Consider the following 14,038-nt stretch of genomic DNA (forward strand, 5'->3'; position numbering starts at 1 on the left):
ATGTGAGTGTACTTAACTTGGGCATGGTAGGGAGCACTCCTGCCTGGCTCTAGATGTGTGTGCAGAGTCACTCCTGCTTGGCTGCAGCAGGTGATGGTGGCTTTGGCTGGGAACGCTGCTTGCTTTGTCTCAAGATGGCCATGCTGTGTAGGCTCAGCTGGCAGGGAGCTGACGATCTGCAATTCTCTGTGTCTGCTGTTTTTGTACAGTCTCTCCTTCCACTTGACCCTTGGTTCATTTCTTCATCCTTGCCTTTGATGCTCAAGGTTCCAAAGTTGTCATCCACGTCCGATTCACTTCTCTTCACAGGTCTTTGTTGTAAGAGGGACATTATGAAGCATCTAACTACTCCACCATCTTGGACCTCCCTCGCCAACCTCTATTATTTTATTTAGATATTACTTAATTTCTTTTAAATGTGTAGGAGCCCCGGTGGCATAGTGGTTAAAGCAATTGACTGTTAACCGAAAGGTCAGCTGTTCGAAACTACCAGCGACTCCGCAGGAAAAAGATGTGGCAGTCTGCTTCCATAAAGATTTACATCCTTGGAAAGATTGTGGGGTCATTAGGAGTTGGAATCAACTCGACGGCAGTGGGTTTGGTTTTGAGGTTTGTTTTATGGCCCAGGATACAGTCTATCATGGTATGGGTTTCATGAGCACTTAGAATATATATTCTGCTGTTCTTGGGTTTAGGGTTCTTTTGCTGTAAATGTCAATTAGATCCTGTTGACTGATGGTGTTGAGTTCTTCTATATTCTTGCTGATTTTCTCTCTAGCTGTTCTCTAAATTGCTAAGAGGGGGCATTGAAATCTCCAACTATAATCATAGATTTCTATTTCTTTCATTTCTATCAGTTTTTGCTTCACATTTTTGACAGCTTTGTATACATTTAAGATTGTTATGTCTTTGGTGAATTGACTCCTTTATCATTATATGATATTCCTTTCTGTCCTAGTAATTTTCTTTGCTCTGATAATTTCTCTTTGTTTTCTTAATCTGATATTAATATAGCTAATTCTGCTCTCTTTTGAGTAATGTTTGCATGGTAAATCTCTTTTTTCATCCATCAACTTTCTACCTACATATATCATTATATTTGAAATGAGTTTCTTGTAGATAGCATATTGTTGAATGATGTTTGTTTTTTGTGTTTTTTCTTTTTTAATCTACTCTGCCAATCTCTGTCTTTTAATTGGTGTACTTAGACAATTTACATTTATTATTGATATGTTAAGGCTTAAGTCTGCCGTTTTGTTTTTTGTTTTCTATTTTTTCCTATGTATTTAATTTCTCTGTTTTCTTTTTCCTGCTTTCCTGTGGATTATTTTAACATTTTTCAGAATTCTGTTCCATCCGTAGTGTTTTTGAGTGTATCACTGTATAGATTTTTTTAGTGGTTGCTTTACATATTACATTATATATACATAACTTAGCAAAGTCTACTGGTGTCATCAAGAAACCTTGCTTTCCTTTACATCCATTTACCCCCCCCCCCATTTATAATTGTCTTGAATATTTCTTCTGTATACTTTGATAACCACATAAGACAATGTTATAATTTTTGCTTCAATTGACAGACATAATTTAGAAAATTCTAGAGGACAAGAAAAGTCTATTGTATTTATCCATATTTTTGCTGTTTCCATGTTCTTTCTTCTTTATGTCCAAGGTTCCTTCTGTTACTACTTTTGTTTCTGTTTAGAAAATTTTTAATCCATTATTTTAGGGTGGACCTTCTGGTGGCAAGTTCTTTTAGTTTTCCTTCATCTGAGAATGTCTTGATTTCCCCTTTATTCCTGAAGGATAGTTTTGCTGGATATAGAATTCTGAGTTGACATTTCTTTCCATAGTTAAAAATTTTCTGCCACTTCTTTCTGGTTTCCATAATTTCTGTTGAGAAATCCTCTATCATTCAAATTGTTTTTCCCCTATAAATAAGGTATTTCTTTCTTGCTAATTTCAAGACTTTCTCTGTCTTTAGTTTTCAAAAGTTTTACTATGATGTATTTTGGCATGAATTTCTTCAGATTATCCTCTTTGGGATTTTCTCAGCTTCTTGATTCCATAGGTTTATGTCTTTTGACAAATTTGGGGAATTTTCAGCCATTTTTTATTTGAATGCTTTTTCAGCCCCACCCTTTTTCTCCTCTTCTCCAGGGCTCCTATGGCACAAATATTAGATCTTTTGTTATAGTCCAGCAGGTCTCTGAGACTCTGTTCATTTTATTTTTTAGTCTGTTTTCCCTGCACTGTTCAGATTGAATAATTTCTAGTGTTCTTCTTTCCAGTTTACTGATTGTTTTCTCTGTCCCCTCCATTTTGCTACTGAACACATCCATTGAATTTTTCATTTCAAGTATCGTATCTTTTCATTCTTAATTTCCATTTGGTTCTTCTTTATATATTCTGTTCCTTTGCTGAGATTTTCTAATTTTTTATTAGTTTCAAACATCTTTGTAATTGCTTATTGAAGCATTTTTTTATGATGGCTACTTTAAAATTATTATCAGATAATTTGAAATATCTATGTTATCTTAGTGTTGTATCTGTTCATTGTCTTTTCTCATTCCATTTGAGATCTTCCTGGTTCTTGGTTTGATGAGTAATTTTTCAGTTGAAATCTGGACATTTTGGGTATTAGATTTTAAGACTCTGAGTCTTCATACTGCCAAGTGGTGTGAAGTCCAGCTTACCTGTTCAGTCTCCATTAACACCCATGGAGGGAAGAAGCATTCCTTATTACTGCTGGGCAGGTATGGGAGTTCCCACTGCCCAGTAGGCCTCAGCTGATACCAGTCTGGCTAGCTGTGGGAGGGGCATCTCATTACTGCTCCCCACATGATCTCCACGGACACTGCGGGGCATGGCCTTGTTACTGCTGAGTGGTCATAAAAGTTCTGACTCTCCACTAGGCCTCCTCGGACATTCTTCCAGCAAGGAGGGTGGAAAGATGCCTAATTACTGCTGGATGGGGGTGGAAGTCCAGGCTTCCAAATGGGCTCCACTGATACCACAAGGTGGGGCTTGTAACTGCCCAGTAAGGATAAAAGTCCTGGGTTCTCCACTTAGCCTTCTTTGACACCATCCCAGTAGGGAGATTGAGGTACCTCGTTGTAGTCTAGCACTGGTAGAAGTTTAAGCTCTCCATTCAGCCTTTGCTGGTGTGAGTAGTTGTGGGGCCATAGTTTTGTCTGTGGCGTTTGACTTGAGTAAAACAATTCTGCCTAAAAGTTTTCTGTCTTGCTAGGCTGCTGCTTTTGTGGCCCTTTGGCTAGTGAGAGCAGACCTTTGTTTATTTGTCTGTTTGCTTTGTGTGTGTACGTGTGTGTGTCTTCACTTACTGGTGTTTTCAGGTTGCTGGCTTCTCCAGCATCCAGTCTGAAATTTATGAGGCAAGACAAAACAAAACAGGGAACTCATCGCTATGTTGTTTCTTAGGTCCCAAGATACCTAGTCAGTGTGTCTTCTCTCCCCCTTTCAGAAGATTCTTATGTTTGTATAATATATATTGTCCATGCTTTTTAGTTGTACTTAGCAGGAGGGATAGGGAAAAGTACATCTACTTATCTTGTCAGAAACAGAAGTGTAAATGGGTATTTTTAATGGTGAAGGGTGATACAAGTGGTCCTAATGTTTAGATTTAGATGAAATGTGACTAAGCTGAAGACTTCCATTTTTAATGTTTTAATCATAAAACTTCTTGCCCTGATAGTTAATAAGCTAGTTTTAAAATTTCATAATAGGAATACCTCTGTTAGATTCTTTTGTGATTTTTATTTTAGTTGTATTACTTCTATAAATAAAGTAGTCCTCAATACCATCACAGTTGAAAAAAATGAAAATTTAAGAAATTAAAGATTCTCTTTAATAAATTATAAAACCAAATGACAAATACAGCCACATCATTGTCTTGAGAACACTGCATTTTTTCAATAATTGCACTTAACCCTTGATGAGAGTTGATCATTGATGTGAGTAACCTCCTATCAAAACTGATTTTTTAAAGAGGGTAAATTCCAACACCAGAAGATTTTTACTACTTATTTCTTCTTTTGAGCCTTTTTGCTACCCCTTCTGAATATCTTTAGCCATGCTTTGGTGCAGTTCATGGTCATCTTTTGCCTGTACTACATCATTCTTTATTCTAATCTTTAATGCTTTCAGAAATTTGTGATATGCATATTTTCATTTTTATATTAATGTTGCTTTTTTACATTTTTGGTTCAGAAACATAAAAATGGTTTTTGAATTTCACATGCTTTTCTGTCAAAAATTTTAAGTATAATTTAGGCCATTTCTGAGTGAGACAAGTATTTCCAAATATTTATCTAAAAATGTCTATTGTATGTCTTTATGTATATTTTGGAAGAATGGAATTAAAGATAAGAGAGAGGAGAATAAAGATAAGCTGTAAGTCATTGACAAAAAAAATGAGGAAGAAAAATGCAAAGCATACAAACACAAAGCTTCAAACACAAAGCATTACAGAACAATCAGTGATTTCTAGTTCAAGGAAAAAAAAGATGTTGTCAATTCCAAGAGTTTTCAGGAAAGAGACACTAGAGGAGTTAAGTGTTTTGCAAGTGATAAGTACTGCAAGCAATATTTTGTGATAACATTGTACAAAGCGGTTTGAGATTCAGTGATGGCTTACTGTTACCTAAATTTTTCACAACCTGAACTCCAAATTTAAAAGCATAGGGAAAAAATTTGAGTGCTTTCAGAGATACTTGGGGTCAGGAACAAAGCATGTTTAACTTGGTACAGCACAACATGTTAACAGATGCATTCATTCATTCAGGTCAGTCACAGAATTGATTATACAACTAGAAAGGCAGTCTTATGAGAAAGAAAAAAACAGATAAGCAAAGGTATTATAAAAAGGTGACTTAAAGGCAGGAAAAGAATTATTCAGATAGCATGATAACAAATCATTCTGTTATAGAAAGTACAAGGAAAAATTTACAGAATTTCAGAAAATTTAAATAGCTTATACAAATTCATACAGCTAATGGTAAGTGTCAGAGTAGGATATGAATCTGGGTCTCTAGGGCTGTATTTCTCCCAATCTTAAAAAAAAAAAAAAAAAAAGTTTTCATTTCTATAGGGATAAATACATACTTCTTGAAAACAACCAAAATTTTAGAGGCTATAGTCCTTTGACTACCACCTCTCATCCTGTTGCTCTTTTTTCATTCTTAACCTCTCACTAACGATAACCAGTGTTTGGTTTATATCCTTTAAGTCTTTTCTCGGACTCACACACACACGCACACCTGTAGGTGGAGGAAGATTGCATAAATGTATTATGCATATAATTTTGCAGCTACTTACTCAACAATCTGACTCATATATTTTTCATATTGGTACGTATGGATATACCTAATTCTTTTTAACTGCTGCAAAATATCCCATAGTGTAGCTATACCTTAATTTATTTAACCATGCCACACCAATGGAGATTTACAGAAAAATATTACCAATAGCTAAGAAAATAATTACACAATGAAAACAGAACCACAATTGACTTAGAAGTTGTTAGACAAGGATTAACAACCCTGATAAATATATTAAATATTCTGCAGGGAAAAAAATGGATACAAGGATGAATATAACAGATAAAACATAGGAAAAAAAATGAAAATCTTAGAACTGAAAATATAAAATGTTGAAATAAAAAAGGTATTGGGTGAATTAGCAGCAGGTTAGATACAACAGAAGGTACAGTCTCTCTAGCCTGAAGATATCAGTAGAAGTCATCTAAACAAGCTTCCAGAGAAAAAGAAAAAAAAACAACTGAAAAAAATATATGTAGAGCCTTAATGAACTCTGGGACCATCTTAAGCAATCTAACATATGTGGAGTTGAGTCCCAGAGGTGAGGAGAGACAGAGAAAAAAAAAGAAAAATGTTTGAAATATTGGCTGAAAATTTTCCAAACTTGGTTAAAAAGATAACTCACAGATTCAAGAAATTCAGCAAACCTCAAGCAGGATAAACACAGAGAAAACCATACCTAAGAACATTATAGTCAAGCTACTGAAAACGAAATGTAAAGAGAACAAATCTTAAAAGCCAGGGGAAAAAGTCACATTAAATGCACAAGAACAATGATAAGAATGATGATTGATTTTTTTTATCAGAAAAATGGGAGGCCACTTGTATCCTGAACATATAAAAACCTGTTGCCATAGAGTCAATTCTGACTCATAGCGACCCTATAAGACAGAGTAGAACTGCCCCATAGAGTTTCCAAGGAGGCCTGGTGAATTTGAACTGCCAACCTTTTGGTTAGCAGCCGTAGCTCTTAACCACTACGCCACCCCCTCAAAACTCAGTACTAAGACAGGTCTGATAGGGATCACAATAGAGAGTCCAGAACAGAGCAGGAGAAAATGTAGAACAAAATTCAAATTCACAAAAAAATACCAGACTTAGTGGTTTGACGGAAACTGGAGGAACCCCCGAGACTGTGGCCCCTGGAGACCATGCTAACTCAGAACTGAAGCCACTCCCGAAGTCCACCTTTCAGCCAAAGCTTAAATGGGCCTTTAAAACAATAATACACGTGATATACGTGCTTCTTAGTTCAATCAAATGTACAAGACCAAATGGGCAACACCTGCCCAAAAGCAAAGATGAGAAAGCAGGAAGGGACACGAAAACTGGATGAATGGACACAGGGAACTCAAGAGTGTAAAGGGAAAAGGGGAGAATGCTAACACATTGCAGGGATTGCAACCAAGGTCACAAAACAATTTGTATGTAAACTTTTGAACAAGAAACTAATTTATGCTGTAAACTTTCACCTAAAGCACAATAACCTTACATTCTAGTTGGGAATATAGGCCTAAACATGATCTGTAAGTAAGATATATGACATATTAGATAAGGATGTAGGTTAAGGGACAAAAAAAAAAAAAAACAGCACAGAAGGGGATATGTACTGTTGTGGGTGGTGCAGGAGAGAGAAGGTATAATACTAGATCTGGGAGCCAAACAGGCTTTACTGAGTAGATCTCTTTTGGGAAAGACCTGAAAGAACTGAAGGAGCTAGGCATGCAGATGTCTGAGAAGTTTTCCAGGCAAAAGGAAAGCAAGTGCAGAGGTCTTAAGATGGGAACATGCCTGGGTTCAGGAAATAGAAGTGTGATGCTTCTGGAGTGAAGAGAATAAAGAAAAGTAGCAGGAGATGAGGTCAGAGCGAAGTTTGGATTATATAGGGTCCTGTTCTCTTTTTGCCACCGTGCTTTGTTGGTATCTGCTTCTCTGTTTTATTTCTGCCAAGATAGCAACAGTAACTATTTATTGATGTTTACTTGTTCATGTATCTAACAAACTCTCACAGGATGTAATTATTGTTTTGCCATAGAGAGAACATTGTACTTAAACAACTTGGAGCTCACTTCCTGCCATTTGAATGTCATTTAACTTCTCTTTGATTTAGTTGTCTAAAGGATAGTAACCCATCCATTTCCTAGAGCCAAAAAAGCTATATTGTCTTCGGAACCACTACATTCTTAGTTACTTAATGGTATTCAAGTTTGAATATTAAGGCATATATCAAAGTCAGAATTTTACCAGTCGAGGCTGAATAAATGGCTGGCCTTCAAGAAAGTTCACAAGCTGAGTTACCTTTGCCTTCAAGAAGTCACCACCGACTCCAAACTGCCTTTTATCCTTGTGGGCTTAGAAACAGTATTGTTAGTGTCCCGGAGTTAGGTAGATGTGGAGAGATGCTAGTAAAGTTTACAAGAAACTGATGCATAAAACTCAAATGCCAGTTGATTAGTTTAAAATAATAATCAGAATGCTCAAGGAGACCAGATAACTTATGTCAGTTATCGGTCTTTTTTTCCCCCCATAGGGAAAAAACACTGGAAACCAAATTATCACAAGGTTGATTAGTGAGCATGGCCATCAAATCAGTCATCTGAGTTTGATTGTTCTTGGCCTCTGACTCTGGCCGCTCAAGGAACCAATCTCCGTAACAAGGCTGTATTTGTCAGATAGACAGTAACTGCATAGCAACTACCAATATATGCCTCTTTCACTTGCCTAATTTTGCTGCATTCTTCACAAAACCTCTTCTGAATATATTTTCTTGCTTTAGATATATTAAACACGTTCTTTGTAACCTAGCTGTAGATGGTGATCTAGACGCCCTCTAAGGGGCTTTGTACATCTTTACTCTGATCCATTGTGTATTACCTTCATAAAAGAATAATTGTAGAAGCAAGTCAGTTTGCAGCTTATCAAATTTATTGATTAACAAAAGATGTGTTCTGTTTGTTATATTCCTGTGAATATATTCTATGAACATGAATATAAGCGTATTCAGTGACTGTGTTATTGTTTTTAGTTGCCATTGGGTTGGCTCTGACTCATGGCAATCTTATGTATAACAGAATGAAAGACGTTGCCTGGTCCTTGCCATCTTCATGATTATATTCTCCTTATTAGTATACTTTATTGGGTATATCCAATGGATATATATCCTCTTGACTATATTCAACGTATAAAAAATCATGTTTCGAATATAGTTTCATCATTTAATATGATAAAGTTTAGTTTATGCTAATTTATTTCCAGTCCTTCTAAAGTAATTTTGCCAACATATTAACATTTTAGGCCTCCTTCACCAATCTGAATGATTTTCTGAATTTGCAGAATTAACAAAAACTGAAAAAGATACGTAAAGCTTACAGCAATTTATGTGCAGTTTTAGTTGACAAGTCTTCGCTGTGTTTCATAGCAGTATTTGGAGTGCTTAGATTTGTCTCTCCCAGTGCCCCTGCTGCTGCAGAACTATTTCAGTATAATTGGTTTCCTTTGTGATCCTACATGTTCTCTTTTATGCATTTAAAAACATTTTTCTGAGGAGTCCATAGTCTTCATCATACTGCCAAAGGCATAATAAAGAAATACAAATGACCTAAAATGAGCTAAGGGAGGAACAAGGAAGGAGAGGAACCTGTGCTGGGGGAAAGGAGGAGATTTGCCATCAGCATAACGTGGGTCCCAGTAAAGAAGAAAGCTGAAGCATACAGAGAAAGCAAGACAGGTCAGAGACAAGGTCTTACAGCCCCAGGAACCCGGAGTTTTGGCTTCCTGTACCCTCTTAGGCTGTAAACTTATTTTTGGCAAATCTTCTGTTTTGGTAAATTTGGTGAATTGGTGTTTTGACAAATTCAGACTTCTTTGAAATGACCTAGAACCACCTTACTGACTTGCTAAAGCACTCCCTAAAATAGGTGTAATAATGAACAAATAAATTCCCCAGCCCTATTGTTCTGTTAGCTCATTTAAGAGTGAATGTTCTACCACACTGAGATATCACTTCACATCTACTAGGATGGCTATGATCAAAAAGACAATAGTAACAAATATTATCAAGGATGTGAAGAAATTGAAACCCTTACACATTGCCGATGGGAATGTAAAATTGTGCAGCCACTTTGGAAAACAATCTGGTAGTTCCTCAAATGGTTAAACACAGAATTATCATATGACCCAGTAATTACAGTCCTAGGTATGCCTACATGAGAAATGTCAATGTATGTCCACAAAAAAACTTGTACACAAATGTTCATAGTAGCATTATTCCTAATAGCCAAAAAGTGGAAGCAACCCAAATGTCCGTCAACCGATGAACTAGATAAATATAATGTGGTATATCCATACAGTGGAATATTATTCAGCCATAAAAATGAAGTACTGATGCATGCTACAACATGGATGCCTCTTGATAACAAGCTAAGTGAAAGAAGTCAGTCACAAAGGACCATGTATTGTACAATTCCATTTATATGAAATGTTCAGAATTGGCAAATCTATAGAGATAGAAAGTAGATTAGGGCTGGGGTGGGGGCTGGAATAGAGAGCGACTGCTAATGGATACTGGGTTTCTTTCTGGGCTAATGAAAAATGTTCTAAAATTGTGTTGGTGGCTGCACAACTCTGAGAATAAAGCCATTGAATCATACACTTTAGAGAGTGAGTTTTATGAAATGTGAATATTTCAATAAAGCTGTTAAAAAAAGAACGAGTGTTCTTTGTATAGTGAACGCTAATATTAGGGTATTTTGGCTTTTTTATACGTTCTTGTGATCTGTCACCAAAACCCTTGCCCTTTCCACTATGCTTCATTGCCTTCCAGTGTAGCACCATCTGGCTCAGCATAAACACTGATCTACTTAATGGCAGGGAAATGGACTACATGAGCTCCTCAGATCCTTTAGACCTGTGAGTCTGTTTCAGTAAACCACTGTATATAGGAAATGAAACCATTCCTCTTAACTTGAAACTACTTTGATAAGTAGACGACACTCCATCATGGATGCTTCATTTGGTTTCAAGTCCCAAATACCATCGCTTGGTAGCTGTGAAACCTTGGCCAAATTACTTAGACTCTTTGATCTTCAGTTTCTTAACAGAATAATGGGAATAATAATATACACATCATGTTTTGAGAATTTAATTATATATAAAAAGCTCTTAGCATGGTATCTAACATGTAATAAGTGTTAAATAGTTATATTACTGTTTATTATTATTATTTACAGTGAATAATTTATAGTCAAATGCTTTTCTCTTTAGAGTAGTCAAGATATCCTTTCTGGTTGTTTTCTATTTATCCTTCACAAGCTCTGTTGATTTGTTCTCTTTTAATAGGTACAGCATAAGAGATACGATGCAATTCTTAAGCGATTGCATTGTCAGGTGAAAAAGCGTCAGTCAAATAGAAGGCAATGGCAATGGAACATTCAACAACTGGAAAAAACTGCAGCTGAGCTAAGACAACGCATTGGAATGCAAAAATAATGCCATAGGGCCGTGTGGCACACAGACTGTGCCAACTCAAATTATGGGACAGAGTGTTGAGAAAATCCTTTGGATTCTTAACAACCAGCATCCACTATAAGAGGTCTGTCTTAATGAGAGATATATTTTCTCCTTTTTTGAATAGTCATCCATTTATTAAAGCACATTCCAACCCTACAACTGAGCAGATAGATAATAGGAAGGTTTACTGGAAAATAGTGGAAGACGATAAATGTTCTCAGTCAGTGTGTAGGATGTATTGTACTCAGGAGTGCCTCTTTATAACCATGTTGCATTCACCACCATAGTAAGTAAAACTCTTAGAAGAGAAACTTGAATTTCCAATGATTTAAATTGTTAAGATATAAAAAACAGGCTATTTCAAACTTTTTATTTTTTATTAGAACTTGTTCTTTTACAACCGTCTTCACAGTAGCCCATGAATATTGACATTTACAGTAATGTTGTTATATGTTCAATGCTTCAGATATTTTACTCATTTTTCTTTTATCCAAAATGTAATTATCATTTTTTCTTTGTTATTAGATAATATATTTTTAGAGTAATGCAGTGGCACAAAATTTTTTGTTCACTTTTTTTATCTGTAAATTCTTTATTCCTGTTTTGTGACCAAATTAAATTATAACATTGCATAAGGCAAATGTTGTTGTTGTTGTTAGTTGTTGTCAAATCAGCCCTGACTCATGGCAACCCCATGCACAACAGAATGAAACTTTGCCCATTTCCTGCACCATCCCTACAGCCAGTGGCATGCTCAAGTCCATTGTTGCGGCCACTGTGTATTTTGAGTGCCGTCAAACCTACAGGGCCCATTTTCCCACACTATATCGGACAATATTCTGTTGCAGTCCATAGGGTTTTCATTCGCTAATTTTCAGAAGTAGATTTCCAGGCCTTTCTAGCCAGTCTTGGTCTGGAAGCTCTGCTAAAACCTGTCCACCATGGGTGTCCCTGTTGAGATTTGAAATACCAGTGGCATAGCTTCCAGCATTATAGCAACACACAGCCATCACAGTACAAACTGACAGACAGTGGGGAAGGCAAACATACAAGCTCAAAAAGGAAATATTGACCAGGATAGACTAACATACTTATTTTTTTCTCATTGGGAGGCAAATGCTCTGTGCCATGGCAACAAATCAAATTTTAACTTGTCCCTTTCAAGGTAAAAATGCCCTCTCTCATGGCTCCACTGAGTCAAATGCTGAGTAGGAACAAAAAATTACTGAAGATAACAGTTTTAAAGTATTTGCTTTTAGGATTTAATGATTTTAAAACAACAGCACCAAAAAAGTATCTCATGTCCGTCTTCTCCCCACCTTTCTACATACCTGAGATTCAGTAAGCATATAAAACCAAAACAAACCCATTGCCATCAAGACGATTCCGACTCATAGTGACCCTATAGGACAGAGTAGAACTGTCCCATAGAGTTTCCAAGGAGAGGCTAGTGGATTCAAACTGCCGACCTTAAAACCTAATATAAAGTCTTATTATGTCCAACATTAATGTCTTATTATGTTGCTGTTAGGTGCCATCAAGTTGGTTCTGACTCATAGCGACCCTGTGTACAACAGAACAAAACACTGTCCGGTCCTGCACCATCCTCACAATCGTTGTTATGCTTGAGCCCATTGTTGCAGCCACTGTGTCAATCCATCTCATTGAGGGTCTTCCTCTTTTTCGCTGACCCTCTACCAAGCATGATGTCCTTCTCCAGGGACTGATGCCCTCCTGATAACATGTCCAAAGTATGTGAGATGAAGTCTTACCATCCTTGCTTCTAAGGGACATTCTGGCTGTACTTCCTCGAAGACAGATTTGTTGGTTCTTTTGGCAGGTCGTGGTATATTCAGTATTCTTTGCCAATACCACAATTCGAAGGCATTGATTCTTCAGTCTTCCTTATTCGTGGTCCAGCTTTTGCATGCATATAAGGCGACTGAAAACACCATGGCTTGCATCAGGTGCAGCTTATTCTTCAAGATGACATCTTTGCTTTTTAACACTTTAAAGAGGTCTTTTGAAGCAGATTTGCCCAATGCAATGCATCCTTTGATTTCTTGGCTGCTGCTTCCATGGGTGTTGATTATGGATCCAAGTAAAATAAAATCCTTGACAACTTTAGTCTTTTCTCCGTTTATCATGATGTTTCTTACTGGTCCAGTTGTGAGGATTTTTGTTTTCTTTATGTTGAGGTGTAGTCCATACTGAAGGCTGTGGTCTTTGATCTTCATCAGTAAGTGCTTCAAGTCCTCTTCACGTTCAGCAAGCAAGGTTGTGTCATCTGCATAATACGGGTTGTTAATGAATCTTCCTCCAATCCTGATGCCCCATTATTATGACTTAGTATGGCTTATTATGGCTAATATTTCAAATGGCTTATGCTATAATACAGTCAGCTTTGGCCATGACTCAGAAACACAGCTGTGAATAAAAATGGTAAACCTACAGATTGTGGTGAGTATCCACCATGCTCAGCTGAAGACAAGGCTGAATCAAGAGCTGATGGTACAAAAATATTTTAATGTTGTTTCCATATGAAAAGACTCTTCTTATAGCTATACTTCATCATTTTATTTACAGTTTATAAAAGGAAAATTATAGACTTTGAAAGTTTATAAGGAAACTGGTCTTCAAAATATTTGTACATGGTAACTAACACTTTAAGTTATATTTTTGAAAGCTTACTTTTAAATTAAGAAATAAAAAAACAGCTTCAATCTGCTTAAGATAAGGTACCCCATCTGAGGAAGGAATTTTCAATGTAGTCTTCTAAAATATCCATGGTAATAATTACATGTGTCTATTTTAAATTTTATGACAATTGAAAAAAAATTATTTGAAAGAGACGACTTTTGTTTTTCTTCCTTGAGCATTCTGATCTTGAAAACCCTTTTAGATGATGGAGTTTTTCAGGTTCACGAAGAAGAACTAAAACCTGAGGTTTCCCTTAAGGTTGATGATGTAGTGGATATATTTCAACAGTCACAAATTCTAAAGTTAGAAAATAAAAGTAGTTTTTAAAAAAATTCTTTATAATTGAACCCAACTTAGAATATGAGCTCTTCTACGTAGTGGCCTTTCTCACACATGTTTCTGGTTTAAAACTTGGTCTCTTGAATAACCACTCAGTTTAGAATTCTCCCCCTCCTCCTCCCTTCTCCTCACAAGTGATCTCAGTTCCCTGG

At 36.4% G+C, this 14,038-nt stretch overlaps 1 protein-coding gene across 2 annotated transcripts in view; it reads left to right on the plus strand.

The window, feature by feature from the left end:
* The window catches only part of CCDC122 (coiled-coil domain containing 122), a 42,595-nt gene extending 31,332 nt beyond the window's left edge, over positions 1 to 11,263 (plus strand). For both annotated transcript variants that reach the window (XM_023731610.1, XM_004376605.2), the window contains one exon: positions 10,677 to 11,263. In XM_023731610.1, coding sequence (XP_023587378.1) covers positions 10,677 to 10,826 — 150 coding nt within the window. In that variant the 3' untranslated portion in view covers positions 10,827 to 11,263. The remainder of the gene's footprint in view (positions 1 to 10,676) is intronic.
* Positions 11,264 to 14,038: the final 2,775 nt, after the last annotated feature.

The sequence above is a fragment of the Trichechus manatus genome, unplaced genomic scaffold, assembly GCF_000243295.1.
Source record: "Trichechus manatus latirostris isolate Lorelei unplaced genomic scaffold, TriManLat1.0 scaffold00044, whole genome shotgun sequence".
Classification (NCBI taxonomy): domain Eukaryota; kingdom Metazoa; phylum Chordata; class Mammalia; order Sirenia; family Trichechidae; genus Trichechus; species Trichechus manatus.